The sequence below is a fragment of the Gaeumannomyces tritici genome (genome assembly GCF_000145635.1).
Source record: "Gaeumannomyces tritici R3-111a-1 unplaced genomic scaffold supercont2.1, whole genome shotgun sequence".
NCBI lineage: Eukaryota > Fungi > Ascomycota > Sordariomycetes > Magnaporthales > Magnaporthaceae > Gaeumannomyces > Gaeumannomyces tritici.
The window spans coordinates 3,623,941-3,639,359 of record NW_008804545.1 but is presented as its reverse complement, the minus strand read 5'-3'; the positions used below and the strand labels follow the sequence as shown (position 1 = coordinate 3,639,359).

General features: G+C 59.9%; 8 protein-coding genes across 9 annotated transcripts; 4 read left to right on the top strand and 4 right to left on the bottom strand.

Annotated features, from left to right (window-relative positions):
* Positions 1 to 361: 361 nt before the first annotated feature.
* Positions 362 to 3,018, bottom strand: GGTG_01125 (hypothetical protein). The gene is made up of 4 exons (XM_009218886.1): positions 1,220 to 3,018; positions 983 to 1,145; positions 820 to 908; positions 362 to 756 (listed from the first exon to the last, which is right to left on the bottom strand). The coding sequence occupies exons 1-4, from the start codon at positions 2,710 to 2,712 to the stop codon at positions 594 to 596; spliced, it is 1,908 nt and encodes a 635-aa protein (XP_009217150.1). The 5' UTR covers positions 2,713 to 3,018; the 3' UTR covers positions 362 to 593.
* Positions 3,019 to 3,211: 193 nt separating this feature from the next.
* GGTG_01124 (hypothetical protein) lies at positions 3,212 to 4,674 on the top strand. The gene has a single exon (XM_009218885.1). It carries the CDS (start codon positions 3,306 to 3,308, stop codon positions 4,320 to 4,322), a length of 1,017 nt encoding a protein of 338 aa, XP_009217149.1. The 5' UTR covers positions 3,212 to 3,305; the 3' UTR covers positions 4,323 to 4,674.
* Positions 4,675 to 4,996: 322 nt separating this feature from the next.
* Positions 4,997 to 7,118, top strand: GGTG_01123 (hypothetical protein). Its single transcript, XM_009218884.1, has 3 exons — positions 4,997 to 5,619; positions 5,688 to 5,943; positions 6,022 to 7,118. The coding sequence occupies exons 1-3, from the start codon at positions 5,473 to 5,475 to the stop codon at positions 7,008 to 7,010; spliced, it is 1,392 nt and encodes a 463-aa protein (XP_009217148.1). The 5' UTR covers positions 4,997 to 5,472; the 3' UTR covers positions 7,011 to 7,118.
* On the bottom strand, positions 6,889 to 10,496 carry GGTG_01122. 2 transcript variants are annotated; one of them, XM_009218882.1, is made up of 5 exons: positions 10,025 to 10,496; positions 8,112 to 9,169; positions 7,627 to 8,047; positions 7,077 to 7,521; positions 6,889 to 6,967 (listed from the first exon to the last, which is right to left on the bottom strand). In XM_009218882.1, exons 1-4 carry the CDS (start codon positions 10,235 to 10,237, stop codon positions 7,327 to 7,329), a joined length of 1,887 nt encoding a protein of 628 aa, XP_009217146.1. In that variant the 5' UTR covers positions 10,238 to 10,496; the 3' UTR covers positions 6,889 to 6,967; positions 7,077 to 7,326. The 2 variants fall into 2 exon arrangements, with proteins under 2 accessions (XP_009217146.1, XP_009217147.1); XM_009218883.1 differs by having other exon boundaries at positions 8,112 to 10,290.
* On the top strand, positions 10,350 to 11,616 carry GGTG_01121 (mitochondrial protein required for iron metabolism). The gene is made up of 2 exons (XM_009218881.1): positions 10,350 to 10,909; positions 10,985 to 11,616. Exons 1-2 carry the CDS (start codon positions 10,514 to 10,516, stop codon positions 11,390 to 11,392), a joined length of 804 nt encoding a protein of 267 aa, XP_009217145.1. The 5' UTR covers positions 10,350 to 10,513; the 3' UTR covers positions 11,393 to 11,616.
* GGTG_01120 (60S ribosomal protein L7) lies at positions 11,357 to 13,436 on the bottom strand. Its single transcript, XM_009218880.1, has 3 exons — positions 13,310 to 13,436; positions 12,584 to 12,692; positions 11,357 to 12,375 (listed from the first exon to the last, which is right to left on the bottom strand). Exons 1-3 carry the CDS (start codon positions 13,321 to 13,323, stop codon positions 11,749 to 11,751), a joined length of 750 nt encoding a protein of 249 aa, XP_009217144.1. The 5' UTR covers positions 13,324 to 13,436; the 3' UTR covers positions 11,357 to 11,748.
* Positions 13,437 to 13,591: 155 nt separating this feature from the next.
* Positions 13,592 to 14,784, top strand: GGTG_01119 (40S ribosomal protein S14). Its single transcript, XM_009218879.1, has 4 exons — positions 13,592 to 13,785; positions 13,893 to 13,965; positions 14,159 to 14,319; positions 14,389 to 14,784. The coding sequence occupies exons 1-4, from the start codon at positions 13,719 to 13,721 to the stop codon at positions 14,538 to 14,540; spliced, it is 453 nt and encodes a 150-aa protein (XP_009217143.1). The 5' UTR covers positions 13,592 to 13,718; the 3' UTR covers positions 14,541 to 14,784.
* Positions 14,631 to 15,341, bottom strand: GGTG_01118 (hypothetical protein). The gene has a single exon (XM_009218878.1). The coding sequence runs from the start codon at positions 15,237 to 15,239 to the stop codon at positions 15,027 to 15,029; it is 213 nt and encodes a 70-aa protein (XP_009217142.1). The 5' UTR covers positions 15,240 to 15,341; the 3' UTR covers positions 14,631 to 15,026.
* Positions 15,342 to 15,419: the final 78 nt, after the last annotated feature.

Below are 15,419 nucleotides of genomic sequence, written 5' to 3'. Positions count from 1 at the left end.
AAACGAAGAGGGGGTGTAGCACGGAAGTGTAACACGGAATGAACCAGATGCGAGGTTCGACGACTTGGTCGACTTGGTGGCGCCCGCCATTGGCGTCGCTGGCATGCATGACTGTCAGCCATCAACACGAGCTGAGGTACAGTAGCGCGGCTTGGGGGACCCAATCGTGCTGCATGCACACCACAGCGGCCAGCCGTGGCTCCCCAGCTGTTCCCGTCCCGCCAGGCCCAATCAGCGCTTCACCCCCACCACCAGGGCCGTTTCAGGTTCCCCAGAAAGGGAAGTGCCGGTGGCTGAGGAACGGCGACGGCGGCCAGCACAGGCAGGTGCCTTGGTTCCTGGACCGGAGCGGTGTGGCGTGACCGAGTTGCCGTATCCATTGGCTGCAGTAGGGCGAGGCCAAGAGGAGCGAATCTAAAAATATTAACGAGTGCTTGTCGAGCCAGTGTCACATGAAGGGGCACGGACGATATACGACATCTTGTGAAGCATCCACTGTGCCACTCTATCGGACATACCCAACTAGTATCTACGTGTGTCCCTGGGTATCAACGCTCAGTATCCAACTCAGCTGTCTGGCTCAGTTGTCTGGCTCAGCTGGTCTTCGCCTTGGCGGCATTTCTTCGCCGCTTCCTGTTGCTCTCCCTCACGCGCACTATATCTCGCTTCTGCAGCATCGAGGTGACGGACTCGTAGATGATGTCCCTCATCACAAAGACAACGGTGACGGCGACGGTGGGGATGGAGATTTTCCAGCTGCAAGCAGGGCGTCAGCAAAACAGATGCCATGCACGCGAGGATAGACTGTATTCCACTCACAAGTACTGCACGTCGTACTGCAACACGTCAAACGGCTGGAAATTCTGTCCAAAGTATCCGGTGATGAAGGTCAACGGGAGGAAGATGATCTGTAAGGGGCACCAAAAATGTCAGTACAGCACTCTCTCCACAAACGCCCGGCCTGGGTTAAAACTGCACCGACCGTCATCAGGGTGAGTTGCTTGAGGCTCTCGTTCTGGTAAGCCGAGATGGTGTTGAAGATCAGATCGATCATGCCCTCTGCCTGATCCCTCAGCTGCTGCAGCGTTTCGGTAATGAGGACGCAGTGATCGAGCACGTCGCCGAGATACGTGTGCGTCATGGGCCTGTCCCATAATCATAATCAGCTTCGTACCTCTGATCGACTGTCGCAAAACACACACTCGAATCCAATTCTTACGTTACGATAACCCCCTTCTTTGGGTTTTGTAAATGCTGGGACGCGAGCTCCTGATGCATCTCGGTTTTGTGGTCCCGGAGCGAGTTGACCAGGCCGATGATGGGGTTGATGAAGCTCAGCATCTTGTTGATCTCGGTGATGGTGATGTAGACCTTCTTTGTATGCGTGAGGTTTGGCCGTGTCAAGACGTCAAGCTCCAGGTCGCCTATCACGTCGCCGTAGCACGCCGCCACCGGGATGGCCAGATCGATGATGGCGTCCATGATGGCCTGCCCTATCATGGACGCATCGCAGGACTGCCGCAGGATGGTGTCGGGCGTGCCTAGCCGCGTGAGGATAGGCACCTCGACGTCGGCCGCCGACAGCTCAAAGAAGGATACGACGGTGTTGTCGTCGGTTATGAAGATGGAAACCTGCTCCGCCGTGACGGCCAGGTTCTTCTCCGAGAGCACCGAGAACTTTTCCATGAAGTCAGTCCGCGCATCGTTGGGCGACGCGTGGTACCGCTGCAGCGTCCTGACCGTGTTCGCCTGCGACATATCTGAGAGCCCGGTGTTCTGAGAGGCCAGATTCTGGGGAACCTGTCCCTGGCCGTTCTCCATGGAGCGCAGCGACGACGTTTTAGGAGCAGATTGGGCCGTTTTTGACCCTGACCGCCACCAGCGCTTCAGCTTCCGACGAAAGCCCCCTCCTTCGGACCCATTGCTGGAGCGGCTCGCACCGTCATCGTCGGAACCGGAGTCGGAATCCTCGGGGTCCTTCAGGTGCACCAGTTTTTGGAGAGTGAGGATGATGCATGCGTGCGTAGAGTACCAGTCGGCCTTGGTCCTGTTTCTCGTGTTCAGGATGTCCTCGATGGCCAACTTGTGCAGTCGCTTGTGTTTGCCAAGCGTCTGTATGACGTCCCAGCTCAGGCCGTTGACGTTGATCCAGCGGCACCGCACCCACAGCGGCTGCGGCTCTTCCAGGAAGCCGGGCAGGGTATCGTTGTCGAGGTGGTGCATGACCATGTCCTTCTGGGAAAAATCGACGACGGTGATCTCGCAAGGGTGCTGGAAGGCGTCAATCGAAGCATGGCCGCCGTCGGGCTTGTTGGGATCGACGCCGGGCTCGGCGCCGGGGTGCCAGCCAGTGCGCACGTCGAAGTCCTCAAAGTCCTCGACGGTGCGGAAGGTGGCGGCGCGCGTGTTGCGTCGGCGCAGGATGGGCGAAAGCCCGTCAGGGGCGCGCGACATTGCGGTGCCGACGCGGACGACGCCCTGCTTGGGCGCCGCCGACGCTTTTGGGAGGCCATCGGAGCTGGTGTCGACGCGTAGGTCGTAGCGGACGTGGGGCGACGCCTGGGGGAGGTCGTCGGACGACGACGACGACGGCTGTGGCGACGGCGAGGATGGCGATGGGGGCCTCGGCGGGCCGTTAGCGGTGGGGGCAAAGTCCTGGGTCTGGGTTGTCGCGCTCCCTGCGGGGGCCTCGGCCGACGGGCGCCGAGACATGTCGGCGGGTATCGACGGGTGCTGTGCTGCCTATACAGTCCACTAGACTATGAGACAAAGCTTTGTGCGTCTCTTCTTGGCCGGGAATGGAATGGGTGGTGGAGAAGGGTGCGGAACCTGAGCTGGGCTGCGCTTGGTGGACCTTGGCGGTCATAATTAATTGTCTGTCCAATTGAAAGATACTAGGCCAACGACACTCTTCAATCAATTGCGGAAAGCGAATGGGATTACGGCTTCAGAATTTCAATCTGCTTCACCATTGTGATGTGAAGCGAGAAAGAAGTGAGAAAAAGGGGCGGGCCGGGCGTGTTTTCGACGTGTTTTCGACATGTTCCCGTCATACCCCAGCATTCTCACTGGGGTCCGCGCTGATGGATGGGCCGTTCCAGGCCCCCCCTGGCGCGCCTAGCCGTTGTGCTTGGGATCCAACTCGCTCTTCAGCCGCACTAAAAAGGGCCTTGGTTTTCGCCCACGGCTGCGAATCGCGTCAGTTGGTTGTGCTGGCTCCAGATGTGGCGCCCATTGCGAGGGCGGGGGTGTTCAGCTGGGATTGTATCGCAAGCCTTCTTTTCAGCCATCGGACCTGGTGATGCATGGACGATGATCTGTGGACGGCGCATGCGTTCATTGTTTATTCCTGCAGTGGACTACCACCGTGTGGCACTGCCCAATTACGAGCGAATGACGACATAGACATTGCTAAGTGTCACCAATTGTCGATTTCAGAAAACCCCAGGAAGACTGGGGGAACCTATCCTGAAGGCATCAAGAGCCACACACACTACAAAATGACGTCTTCAAACGCAAACATCGATGCCACATGGTCTTTGACTGAGCACCTGCTCGAGTCGAACCAGGCCTCGTACCAAGCAGCCACACAGTCACCGTTCCTGCTCGCCGCCGCCCAAGGCCGTCTCTCCAAGGAACTGCTGGGGCGCTGGCTCGCCAACGACAGGCTCTACATCCACAGCTACATCAAGGCCGCCGGGCGCGTGCTCGACGCTGTGGACCTGGACCAGACTTCCCCGGCTGCCGAGTCGAGCCCCGAGGCGGAGCTGGTCGGGTGGGTCGTCGAGGCGCTCGTCGGCCTCCGCCGCGAGGAGGTCATGTTCGCCGACGTCGCCCGGCGCTACGGCCTGGACCTCGCCCTGGACGCCAGCCCCGACGACCCGCGCCGGGTGCTGCAGTCGGCCAAGCTGCCGGGCCTGGTCCAGTTCGAGGCCCTGTTCGCGTCCGTGCTCCCCCGCGACGCCGCCGCCGCCGCCGCGCCGACCCCCGCGTGGCTCGAGGCCGCTGTGCTCCTCTGGGGCACCGAGCGCATCTACCTCGACGCCTGGAGCTGGGCGCGCGCCCAGCGGCCGGGCAAGGGGGAGGATGCGGACGGCGGCGCGGTGAGGAGGGAGTTCATGCCCAACTGGACCAACCCCGAGTTCGCCGCCTTTGTTAGCCGTCTGGGGAGGACGCTGGACAGGGCTGTGGGCCAGGCCCTGGCTGCCGTGGACCCGCCCCAACGACAGGCGGTCCAGGCAGGGATTGTGGAGCGGACGGCGGGCACGTGGAACGCCCTGCTAGCCGCTGAGGCGGCTTTCTGGCCCGGGGTGGACGGGTAGCGGCGCTTTTCTGGCGGCTGCGAGTTATTTTTACGTGGAGCGCAGTTTACCTGCTCACCGTGTCGGTGTAGGCTTCTTGGTTTGGTGACGCAAGAAAAAGTTGGGAGAAGGTGTTGTCGTCGATTGTCGCCTCGAGCCCGAGCCCGTGCCCTTAATTAATCTCATGTTTCCTTTCATGTCAATGGCACCCCTGAGCGGAGGGTTTTCGTCTCATGTTTAAGCACAAAAAACCCTCACAACCCAACCAGATGGGACAATCACTTTAGCCCAACGTGTAGGGTTTCAAACAGGCAGCCCCTGAGCTGGCATCGTCAAAGAAGCAATCCGATTACTCGCGTGACGCAGAGACGCCAGCTGTTTCTCTTGCTCGCTAGGAATCCCTTTTGCCTGTTAACTGACGTCTGATCTGATCTGATCTGATCTGGTCTGGTCTTGTCCTGTCTGGTCTCTGCTGCCTTTTTTTTTTTGTTTTTTGTTTTTTTGCTTTCGCGCTGTGTCCCCGCCAAAAGAGCGCGCGCTTACAACCCTTGCCGGGCTCCCGCGACGGCCGCTACGTAAGGGTCTCGGCGTCAATCCGAGGCCTGTCATGCAGCACCCGCTGCGCTAAGGGGGCATGCATCCAGAACCCCTCCAGCCAGTCACACAGAGGGAGCAGAGGCCCGCTGCGCAGACGAAACGAAACCAGAGCCGCCCTCCTCGCTGCCTGTCAAGGTCGACTTGAAACTTGTTTGCTGGAGTGGAAGCCGCGCTATTGGATTATTGCAGGACTTTGCACGTCGCACAAGCAAGCCTCTATCCCTCTGCACCTCCTCAGGAGCTTCACCTTAGCCGCTCTTTGTTTTCAGCCAGCCACATTGGATGCCATGATACCCGTGCCCTGACCATCACCATGTGAGATACTATAAAGTCTAGTTCGCCGTCGCTTCGCCTAGAAAATGGATCGTCTGCTCATCAACCCAATCCGGCATCTGTCTGTTCTCCTTTTGTGAAGATTTCCTTTCTTGTTCTTTCCCTTCACTTCATTTCTGTGAATAGCTTCAAGACGCTCCTTTTCACTCACCCTGCTGTGCAGGTTTCCATTCTCTCGCCCACCCGGCAAGCTGATCATACACTCCTTCAACTCCAAACCTCCGAGGCATCCACCTGCAACATGTTTTTCAAGCTCTCTACCGTCATTGCCTATGCGGCCCTCGCAGCCGCCAGCCCCATTGTCCCTTCGCTGAACGAGGAGGCGACCAAGGAGGCCCAGCAGCGCGACAACGGCGCAACTCGGTTCCGCTCCGATGTCCAGATCAAGGTGCGTCAGCCCGATGCCTGCCTCCAATATCTCCCCAGACCGTGGCTGACCTTGGGCAACGCGAGCAGACGTCCAACGGAAACTGCCTCACCATAGACAAGCTGTCCGGGGACTTCCGCGCGAACCTGACCCCGATCCAGGTCGCCCCGTGCGGCAGCAAGGACGGGCAGGGCTTCGACATCATCACGGCCGGGAAGCACATTGACCAGCCCAACTCGATGCTCGTCGTCAGCACCCTGACCCAGGCCTGCTTCAACTTTGACCCCCGCCGCGCCGCAGGGAACCAGGCCCTGCTGTTTTCCTGCGGCGGCCGCGCCGACGGTGGTGGGTGCTTCTCCTTGGACCAAACACACCTCCGTTGAGTTCTTCGTTCTTCTCCTGCTAATAAACCTCGTGTTTTAGGTGGTCAAGCAACGTCCTCGCAGCAGTTCGCCTTTTCCGGCAACGCCGCGTCCCTTACTTTCGAGCCCAACAACGCCAAGGGCACGTGTTTCACCGTGAAGGGCAACGCTCTCGACGTTGCCAACTGCAACGCCGGAGACGCGGGCCAGAAGTTCACCATCGAGGGTGCCGGCGGCGGCGGCGGCGGTGGCGGCGGCAACAACAACAACAACAACAACAACAACGGCGGCAACGGAGGTGGCAACGGACAGCAGCAGCCGCCAGCGGCGACCTCGTCTTCCAGTGCCGGAAACGGCAGAGGTGCGACCAGGGCGCCGGCGGCCACCACCTCTGTCGGCCGCGCCGGGTCGTCTCCGGCGCCGACCTCGCCGGCTGGGAACGGGGGTGGCAACAACGGCAACAACGGCAACAACAAGGCCATCCCCAACCCCACCACCCCCGTCCCCGTCTCCCGCGCGGGCGGCACCCTCCAGCCCAGCGCCGCCGCCGAGGCGCAGCAGCGCGACCCCACGGCCCAGCGCTCCTTCACCAACGTGCAGATCCGCACCGCCGACGGGCGCTGCCTCTCCGTCGACCCCACGGCGGGCGACTTTCGGCAGAACCTGATCCCCGTCGCCGTCTCCAACACCGGGGGTTGCAACGGAACCCCCAACGAGCGCTTCGACGTGGTCACCTCGGGCCGCCACAACGACGGCCGCCAGGGCGGCAGCCTGCTCGTCAGCTCGCTCATGGCCGGCTGCGTCAGCGTCGACCCGCGCCGCGCCGCCGGCGACACCGTCACCATGTTCAGCTGCGGCGGGCGCGCCGACGGCGGCGGCGAGACCAACGCGGGCCAGCTGTTCAAGATCGATGCCGCGTCGGCTGCTTCTTTCACCCTGGCCCCGCTGGGGGAGAACGGCAGCGTCTGCGTCGTCGTGGGCAGCAGTGGGAGGCTCGTCACCGGGCCCTGCGCCGGCAATGCTGGTCAGCGTTTTGAGATTGTCCAGTAGGTGGAATTTTTGTATTTTTTTGGGGAGAAAACTGCCGCGGCTAGCCGGCTTTACTTCACTTCTTACACTGTATCTTCATAGGCCTTTTTTTTTCTTTTTACTTTCTTGCTTTATCCCTTCCAGGGACGTTATTTTGATACCATATGAGCAACAGAAATACAAACCCGCTTACGTCATTATCGAATGATTGAACCCATTGCGCTTGAAACCCACTACACACTTACCCCTTGCCGTCGTTCAACTCACACGGCAGCCACCTCCTACATTACCCCCTGCGACTGGATCCCGAACTCAAGATCCCAAGCCGCAAACTCCTCTAAAACTCCCTCGCCCTCTTGGAGATGTAAACGTCCAGCCCCTCCTGAACTACGAAAAATGTCGCATGCGCCTTGAGGGGCCGCCCAGGGTGGACGAGCTGGAACCTGTAATCTCGGAGAAGCCTGGGGATCACCTTGTTGATCTCTAGCAGCGCCAGGTTCCTCCCGATGCAGACATGAGCACCCCCTCCAAACTGCAATCCCCCATAGACGTACGTCAGTGTCAGATACAGATCCAACATGATCAAACAACACAACCCGGCGGCTCATACGCCAGGACACAACTTCGAGAGACATACCTGGAACATGTACCGCTCCATCCTCTTTGCTTCCTCGGCGTCCTCGAGCCAGCGCTCGGGCCTGTACGCGTCCGCGTCCTTGCCAAAGACGTCGCGGTCGCGGTGCAGGACCCAGCCGTTGACGGCGAGGCGCGTGCCGCCGGGGAAGGGGCGGCCGTCGAGCTCGGCGCCCTCGGGGGGCACGAGCCTGGTGATGTTGAGCCCGACGGCCGGCCGCACGCGCATCGCCTCCTTGAGGCAGGCCTGGAAGTACGGGAGCGCCTGCGCCTCGGCCCACGTGACGTTGCCCGACGCCGGGATCCCGCCCGTCTCAGCCGCCGCGAGGACCTCGTCCGTCAGGATCTTGTGAACCCGCTCGTCCGACATGACGTGCCAGAAGAAGGACTGCATGGTCGAGGCGGTCGAGTCGGATCCGGCGAAGCTGGGATCACCTGTGAGCTACAAGGGCTGTCGCTATGTGAAATCGACAAAAAAGAATCACTTACATGGCACCGTGCGCAACGGCAAAAACGTCGGCTTGTGAGAATCTCTTAGGATCTTTGAGGTGGCCCTTGATCAAGCTAGCCAAAAGGTCCTGCCTCCCATCACCACCCCGAAACTTTCCCTCGCTGTCCTTATCAAACGGCTGGCGGCGGGCGAGCTCCTCCAGGGCCATGCGGGTTATGGGGGCGTTGGCCGTGTTGAGGCTGGGCACCAGGGCCCAGAGCGGGTTCCGCCGCAGCAGCCGGTCGAGGAAGGGCACCTGGCCGACGATGCCGTTGTAGCGCTGGGAGCGGTCGATGATGGCGATGGCGCCCTCGACGTCCTTCCCCTCGGCGAGGAACCCGAAGCTCCTGCTAAAGGCCACCTCGCCGAGCACGTCAAAGGCGAAGTAGTGCAGCCACGCGCCGAGGTCGAAGCGCGGGCCCCGGGCGTCCTTGGCCTGCGAGTTGGCCATACCGTCGAGCCTCCGGGCGAGCAGCTCGATGGTGTCGTCGATGAAGGGGCCGAGCTGCTGCATGGCGGCCATGCTGTAGGGCACGTTGGCCACCTTCTTCTTCTGCGCGTGCACGTGCTCGCGCACCTCGGTGAAGATGTCGGGGCTCTCGGCCGGCGGGAAGACCGAGTAGAAGTCCGTCTTGTAGAAGCGCTTACCCGCGCTCAGCACCAGCCGCGCCGCCTCCGGGGACGCGACCGAGACCTCGTTGGGCGCGATCCGCACAAAGGGGCCGTACTTTTGGTGCAGTTCCACGTGGTCGAGGTGCGTGCGCATCGAGTAGGTCGACCGGAACTTCCAGACGCGCGAGAAGGAGGCCAGGAAAGGACCCGGCAGGCGACGGAGGGGGGTTGCATAGCGGCGGTAGGCGGCGCGCAGAACCAAGAGGGCCAGGCCCAGAACTACGCAGTGGTTTATCACAAACCCCAGCGCCAGGGCAGTGACGCCCACGTTGGACATGTCGTCTGTCCCAGCCGTCATGATGGTCGATTTGGCCAAGACGATACTGAAACAGTCATACAGAGACTTCCTTTGTTGCCGGAAAAGGTGTGGTTCTGTCTGCGCTGTCTGCACAGGCAGGTTAGGCAGACAGCAGATAAGGAGACAGGTAGGGATGGAAAAGGTAAGAGTAAACGACAGGTACGCCTATACTAGCAGAGGGCTCCCTGCCTGTAGTTAAGTGCCCCCTCAGCCACTTGGAGAAGGATGGACGGCCACATGAGCAGTTATGCCATTGCTTTTTTGCTATCATTGCCCAGACTGCCCAACACCGAGCCTCCTTCGAGACCGGGGTCTTTGTTCGGCAGGCTGGGACTCGGCCCATTCTGCGGCACGCTCGTAGGATTCAGACCCGTCTGTTCTGCCCGCTGTCTCTGGTCGGCAGCTCGACCAACCAGAGAACTGCCGGCCCCCTCACCATGGGAAACTCTGGTGGGGGTTTAGGTTATCCCAGTGGGCCATTTACCGCTCGCCGGGGGAAAGGTGCCGGCTAGGAGGACCCAGACGGACGGGGTCATGACGAGTCTGGGATGGAACATGTGCAGCAAGAACACGAGCATAAACACTGAGATGGATTCCACAAGCTGCGCCGCCGTCGATCCACCTGAGTCTGGGAGACTTGTTTGTGGTATATTGCAAGGCCAGGTCAGCCCCGACGTTTGCAAGGTGGAATGCTCGCTCACTGCCGGTTGCCGTGGGCCAGTGCGGTGGACCCAGGTTGCAGTGCTTGCCCTAGCACAAATCTGGGGAACATGGTTGCCTCTGCCCCCACCACCTGTGGCTGGGCAGCTGGTCGCAGCATGACCCCCACAGCTTCGACAAGACAGGCTTGCATGTTCCTGGAAGGACAGCGTTGGCTCTCAAAAGGGATGCCTGCGACGAGAGATCCGCGTCCGAGGCATGGAGGACAAAGAAAATACGCACCTCTGACAACCCTGACTTGTCCTCTTTCCACTTTATTAGTGAGATCAGTACCAATTTCCTGTCTTTTGAAGGAGCGCTCGTTTTGCGAAAAGGGGGCCAGTGAGCGTCTGCGCGAGCAGTTGTGCTGAGCAACCAACGTAAAACATGGCCTTGGCTGCGTGGAACTTCCTTGTTCTGATCTCGTTCGTGGTGGAGAAGCTCGTTGGCTTCCATTTCCCCTCGTCAGCATCGAGCCGAATACCCTGCTGACATAAGCTGCTAGAGACAATTGGGGGTTCTTAATTCTGCCGCGCACCTCCGCCGTGACATCACTCGTAGCCGAGAGCCGGTGGTGATTTTTTCCGATTAGAAATGCATGCGCCGAAATAACGCCCGTACGATACCACCACGGCAGTGCCCCGTTTTGACGAGCCGCGCTTCGACTTCCTCCCCCCTCTCCCCGCGTGCGCTCCAAAACCCCCGCCGCAACCCCCCTCCCTCTCGCTCGCCATGGCCTGCGCCAACTCGGTATCCGCCGCCAGGCTGTTTCTCCAGATCACGTCCAGGAGGTCCCTGTCATCGGCGGCGGCGGCGGCAGCGTCCTCGCCCCTCCTCGACGTCCTGCTCCCCCCGCCAGCCGCAGCCACCTCTCGCTCCTTCGGCAGCCGCAGCAGCCACAGCCACCGGGCCGCCACCCCGATCTCGGCGCCGGCCCATGCCGCCCAACCCCCGCGCCGCCCCGCAGCCGCAGCGGTGCCGGCCCGGAGCGCCGGACCCCGCCGCCATGCGAACGCACACTTTTTCTCCGTGACCCCGGCCCGGCGGGCGACCAAGACCCTGTTCAACCCCCAAAGGGACGAGGATGGCAACGAGATGGGCCTGGAGATCACGCCAAGGGCGGCCAAGGTATTACACTACTCCCCCCGCAACGTGCTGTTGACTGATGCTGATGCCGGTGCAACAAACCCCCCCTCGCCCCAGAGGCTATCCGATATCATGGCCAAGGATGCGAATCCGCACCTTGCCTTGCGCGTCCAAGTCGAGAGCGGCGGCTGCCATGGCTTCCAATACCTGATGCGCCTCATCACACTCCCGTCGTCCCTGCCGGCTTCCCCCCCGACCCCCGAACCGTCCTCGACCTCGGATTCCTCCGAGCCATCCGAGCAGGCACTCGGCGAGGACGACACCATCTTCACCTTCTCCGATGGCGACGGTCCCGGCAGCCTCACGGAACCAAAAATTGTTCTAGACACGTCGTCACTAGAGCTGCTGAAGGGCAGCAAGGTCGACTTCACAATGGAGCTAATAGGCTCGCAGTTCAAGATTGTCGACAACCCTCTGGCAACAAGCAGTTGTGGCTGCGGCACAAGCTTCGACATCAAGATATGAATGTGGCCGAGGCCGAGCATATACATGTACAACTTTAGCTTCAAAATAACAAGATGTCTGTATTGAGCGTAATAGAGCTTTGCGCAGATACGCTACTGTGCAGCATCGGCCTCGCCCCTCAGGTTTATTCACTCTGCACCAATGGGCCGGACATGAACATGAAAGAGATAAGGGAGGCTTGATCACATTGGCCGCGGAGACGTGCAGTTGTCTTAGAAGTCATCAATTCCCATCAAAAGCCCCTGTGCTTTTGCTCAAAACGCCGTGCATCCATGCCATTTTTGTAGTGCCAAGACCGAAAAAAGCCAACCCAATCCCCTCGCCCAGACACCCGGAACAGACAAACAAGAAGGAATCTAGTTCATCTGCCTAATCAGGGCGTTGATGTTCTCCTCGCGGTTGCCCAGGTCACCACCCTCGATGAAGTGCTTGAACTTGCGGGTGCGGAAACCGCCGTTGGGGTTGCTGAGCTTGAAGGGCCACAGGAAGTTGGAGGCCTGCTTGAAGTTGGGGCCGACGGTGGAGATCTCGTGGATCAGGTCCTCCACGCAGATGATGCCGTACTTGCCAAGGTTCTCCTCGATGATGGAGTTGTCGGTCAGGGCAATGCGCTGCTTGTTGACCTTGCCGTATCCGCGCTTGTAGATGAGCTCCTTGATGCTCTTCAGGTTGGGGTAACCGTAGGCGACCCAGGGCTCGACGACCTTGATCATCTCCATGGTGGCCTTGGTGACGCGGACAAAGACACCGTTGTTGATCTGGAGAAGACGGAGGAGCTGAAGGATCTTGCGCGGCTTGGGGGCAATCTTGTTGATACCCTTGATGCGCACGACGAAGATCAACTTCTGCTCGGCGGGGACGTAGAACTCGCCGCTCTGCTTGGCGACGCGGTGGAGGCGGATCTTCTCGCGCTCGGCATCGCGGTACTCCTTGACGTACTTCTCAGCACGCTTGAAGATGACCTGGCGTTTCTCCTTGTTGGCCTGGAGTCGAGGTATCATGTTAGCATGGGCCGCAAGCCAAGACAGCAAGCTTGTGTGGTCAAGCATGGGTTTCCTCGTGATAAGGTCAGACCCGAAAGATGGTATGTTGCGACAGCATCGAACGAAGTCTAGTCCGCAGGTGTATGTTTTCCATCATTCCTTCCACTCCGAAAAAGTATCCACACAAGCAAAGGCTGGCGTCACTGACCTTCTTCTTGTTCTCAATCTCAGCGAGCTTCTCGGCGCGAGCCTTCTCCTGGCTCTTGCGCTTCTTGAGAAGGGTCTCGGGGACCAGGATCTGGTCCTTGGTGGGGACACTGTTCCGACATGATCAGATTAGTACGCGGTCCGGCATACCGTGATGGTATGGATCAAGAGCGCCGGTTGAGAACTGCTGCCAAGATGCGACATTCTCGGGTGGCTAACTCGAAAGATGAACTTGATCGGTGAGATGGATCCAAGATGCAAAGCTTTCAATGCCCACAAGGGAGCCTGTCAAGCAATTGCTTCCTTGTCGACCGCTGACACTCATCCAACAACACCCCTTTGCAGCGAGCAAAAAGCAAGCATGCTTTGGGAAAATATGCACGATCGCGCTCCCAGGACCAGCCGGCCATATCCCAGGCGGTGGCCCTTTGGTGGGTTGGCAAGCGGCAATGGATTTAAGGGAGAAGAGAGCGAGTCTCTTTTTCCCCAACACCCTTCGCAACATCTCTCAGTCCGCAAGTCATTGTTTCAGACCTGGAGAAAAGAGGGAGAGGCGAAGGAAAGTTCGAGCTGGCGACGATGCACAAACACAAGCCGGCCCAAGGGGGCTGGACATGGCTGTGCAGTCGACCTCCAGCGAGAGGACCACGACAATCTGCAACTTTCGCGACGTCTCGACCGACGACAGCAAGATCGGGCAGATCAAGGGGAAGGGAGGTTGCCATACGTAGCGGCCGACATTTTGGCGTTGGGATCGAGAAAGAACCTCCGAAATGGTCTAGAGACTTGGGTGTACTAAGGAAGAAAAAAAAAGGTGGAAGTCGAGATGTTTAAATTTCAGGGACGAGGAAAAGACTTGCAAAAGGCGGTGGGTGGGTTCCCACACATGAAAAAAAAAATCGGGGGGTCCAAGTCGCCCTCTGATTGGCTCCTGCTACTGTTAGGGTTTGGGTTTTGCTAGGGCTTTTTCGATTTCTCGCTTTTTTCTGCCATTTTTGACCGCCGCTGGCCTGGACCGAAAGAACGTCCCACACAGTCGCAAGCACCTGCAATTATTCTCGTCTCTTCCAAGCAAAGCCGGAGAGCCACCAACGACAACAACAACCACAGCCACCGTCAAGACAACCAATTCCAAAATGGCCCCGAAGAAGACTCAGCGTCCCGCCCAGGAGAACATCTCCCTGGGCCCCCAGGTCCGTGAGGGTAAGTGACGGCGAGGACAGGCGAGGCCGGCCGACGGCGGTTTGGCCATCTTCCCCTCAGTTGCGCACCTGCGATTCGCTAACAAAACCGTCCCCCGCGATCACTAGGCGAGCTCGTTTTTGGCGTTGCCCGTATCTTCGCTTCCTTCAACGACACCTTCGTCCACGTCACCGATCTGAGGTAAATACGCACTCGAGCGAAGAAAGAGAAAGAAACGCCAGGAATTGCGCAGATGGGGGAGGGGGCGCTCGTGGACGGGCATACGAGGGGGCTGTCTGTGGGAGGCGGTCTTCTGCCAACCCACGGGCTACCCCCTCCCTCTCTCGGTTTCGCTGGTTTTGGTTCGTAAGCTAACCGCCATGGGTGATTCCAGCGGTCGCGAAACCATCTGCCGTGTCACCGGTGGCATGAAGGTCAAGGCCGACCGTGACGAGTCGTCGCCCTACGCCGCCATGTTGGCTGCCCAGGACGTCGCCGCCCGCTGCAAGGAGCTGGGCATCACGGCCCTGCACATCAAGATCCGTGCCACTGGAGGTTGGTGCCCGCGCGGCGTGCTTCCTCCCTCTGACAGCATCCATGCATGCTGACAAACCACAACCACAGGCAACGGCACCAAGACCCCCGGCCCCGGCGCCCAGTCGGCTCTCCGCGCCCTGGCCCGTTCGGGCATGAAGATCGGCCGCATCGAGGACGTCACCCCGACTCCCTCCGACTCGACCCGCCGCAAGGGTGGTCGCCGTGGTCGCCGTCTCTGAGCGCGTGCGCTCGTGGGCGGGGGCTGCCGCCGACAGGTGGTTGTGTATGGGTTGGTTCTGGTTTCGCGGATCTGGGCTTCTTTTGCGGCGTTGACTATTACGAGGGGAACGGCTTGCTATTTGCCTGGTCTCCATTTCACGGGTATGGTCGCATGATGCTTTTGGCACGGCTGCGGGGGCATGAAAAAAATTCTAGACAGAAAATTTCACCAGATGAATCTGACGACAGAGCTTTCCTGATCAATTTTGTCCTGGAGTAGAAGGATATGCGGGGCTGGATGTCTTCCCCTGACCCCTTCCCTTGTGCCAGGTCCCTTTTATTGTGCAACATATTTATACAGTAGGCGGGAACCCCCCTATCGACACCCGCTAAAAAGGAATGGGGCAAAGCGGAACCACCTAGGCCACACTCGGGGCTGATTAAAACATATACAACTCGTTGGTAGAATGGTTGAGAAAGCCAGCCACACAGAAGGCCACGCAAAATCAGGCGAAGCGCGGCTGGCTGTTCCTGAACTCGGGCTTGAGCTTCCAGATGCCGCGCATGGTGGACCCCTGCTTGTCCAGCACGGCGACGCGGCGCAGGGCCTCCTTGAAGTCGCTCGACTGCTGGCCCGTGACGCACCACTGGTTGAAGTGGTCCACCAGGGCCTTTGAGGCCGCCTGGCCGCCGTGGCGGCGCATGAAGGGCGGTATCATGCGTATGAAGTCGTTGATGCCGTACGTCGTCGCCGCCGGCGTGCCGGAGCGGGACGAGCCCGACGCGCTCGCCGCCGCCGCCGCCACCGCCGGCGAGTTGCGGTTCCTGGCGGCGGCGGCGGCGGCGGCGGCGTTGTTTGCGCCGCGGATGCCGTGGCGGTCCGCGATGCCCGAGATGAT

Excerpts from the sequence above, each read along its gene's own strand:
- GGTG_01125 (XM_009218886.1), bottom strand. The coding sequence starts at position 2,712 with ATGTCTCGGCGCCCGTCGGCCGAGGCCCCCGCAGGGAGCGCGACAACC. Across the intron at positions 1,146-1,219 it reads AAGAAGGGGGTTATCGTAAC|GCCCATGACGCACACGTATC; the intron begins GTAAGAATTGGA and ends ATTATGGGACAG. Across the intron at positions 909-982 it reads AGCAACTCACCCTGATGACG|ATCATCTTCCTCCCGTTGAC; the intron begins GTCGGTGCAGTT and ends TGCCCCTTACAG.
- GGTG_01124 (XM_009218885.1), top strand. The coding sequence starts at position 3,306 with ATGGACGATGATCTGTGGACGGCGCATGCGTTCATTGTTTATTCCTGC.
- GGTG_01123 (XM_009218884.1), top strand. The coding sequence starts at position 5,473 with ATGTTTTTCAAGCTCTCTACCGTCATTGCCTATGCGGCCCTCGCAGCC. Across the intron at positions 5,620-5,687 it reads GCTCCGATGTCCAGATCAAG|ACGTCCAACGGAAACTGCCT; the intron begins GTGCGTCAGCCC and ends CAACGCGAGCAG. Across the intron at positions 5,944-6,021 it reads CGGCGGCCGCGCCGACGGTG|GTGGTCAAGCAACGTCCTCG; the intron begins GTGGGTGCTTCT and ends CTCGTGTTTTAG.
- GGTG_01122 (XM_009218882.1), bottom strand. The coding sequence starts at position 10,237 with ATGGAAGCCAACGAGCTTCTCCACCACGAACGAGATCAGAACAAGGAA. Across the intron at positions 8,048-8,111 it reads GCCGTTGCGCACGGTGCCAT|CTTCGCCGGATCCGACTCGA; the intron begins GTAAGTGATTCT and ends AGGTGATCCCAG. Across the intron at positions 7,522-7,626 it reads TGGAGCGGTACATGTTCCAG|TTTGGAGGGGGTGCTCATGT; the intron begins GTATGTCTCTCG and ends GGGGGATTGCAG.
- GGTG_01121 (XM_009218881.1), top strand. The coding sequence starts at position 10,514 with ATGGCCTGCGCCAACTCGGTATCCGCCGCCAGGCTGTTTCTCCAGATC. Across the intron at positions 10,910-10,984 it reads TCACGCCAAGGGCGGCCAAG|AGGCTATCCGATATCATGGC; the intron begins GTATTACACTAC and ends CCCTCGCCCCAG.
- GGTG_01120 (XM_009218880.1), bottom strand. Across the intron at positions 12,376-12,583 it reads AGATTGAGAACAAGAAGAAG|GCCAACAAGGAGAAACGCCA; the intron begins GTCAGTGACGCC and ends CCTCGACTCCAG.
- GGTG_01119 (XM_009218879.1), top strand. The coding sequence starts at position 13,719 with ATGGCCCCGAAGAAGACTCAGCGTCCCGCCCAGGAGAACATCTCCCTG. Across the intron at positions 13,786-13,892 it reads GGGCCCCCAGGTCCGTGAGG|GCGAGCTCGTTTTTGGCGTT; the intron begins GTAAGTGACGGC and ends CGCGATCACTAG. Across the intron at positions 14,320-14,388 it reads CAAGATCCGTGCCACTGGAG|GCAACGGCACCAAGACCCCC; the intron begins GTTGGTGCCCGC and ends CCACAACCACAG.
- GGTG_01118 (XM_009218878.1), bottom strand. The coding sequence starts at position 15,239 with ATGATACCGCCCTTCATGCGCCGCCACGGCGGCCAGGCGGCCTCAAAG.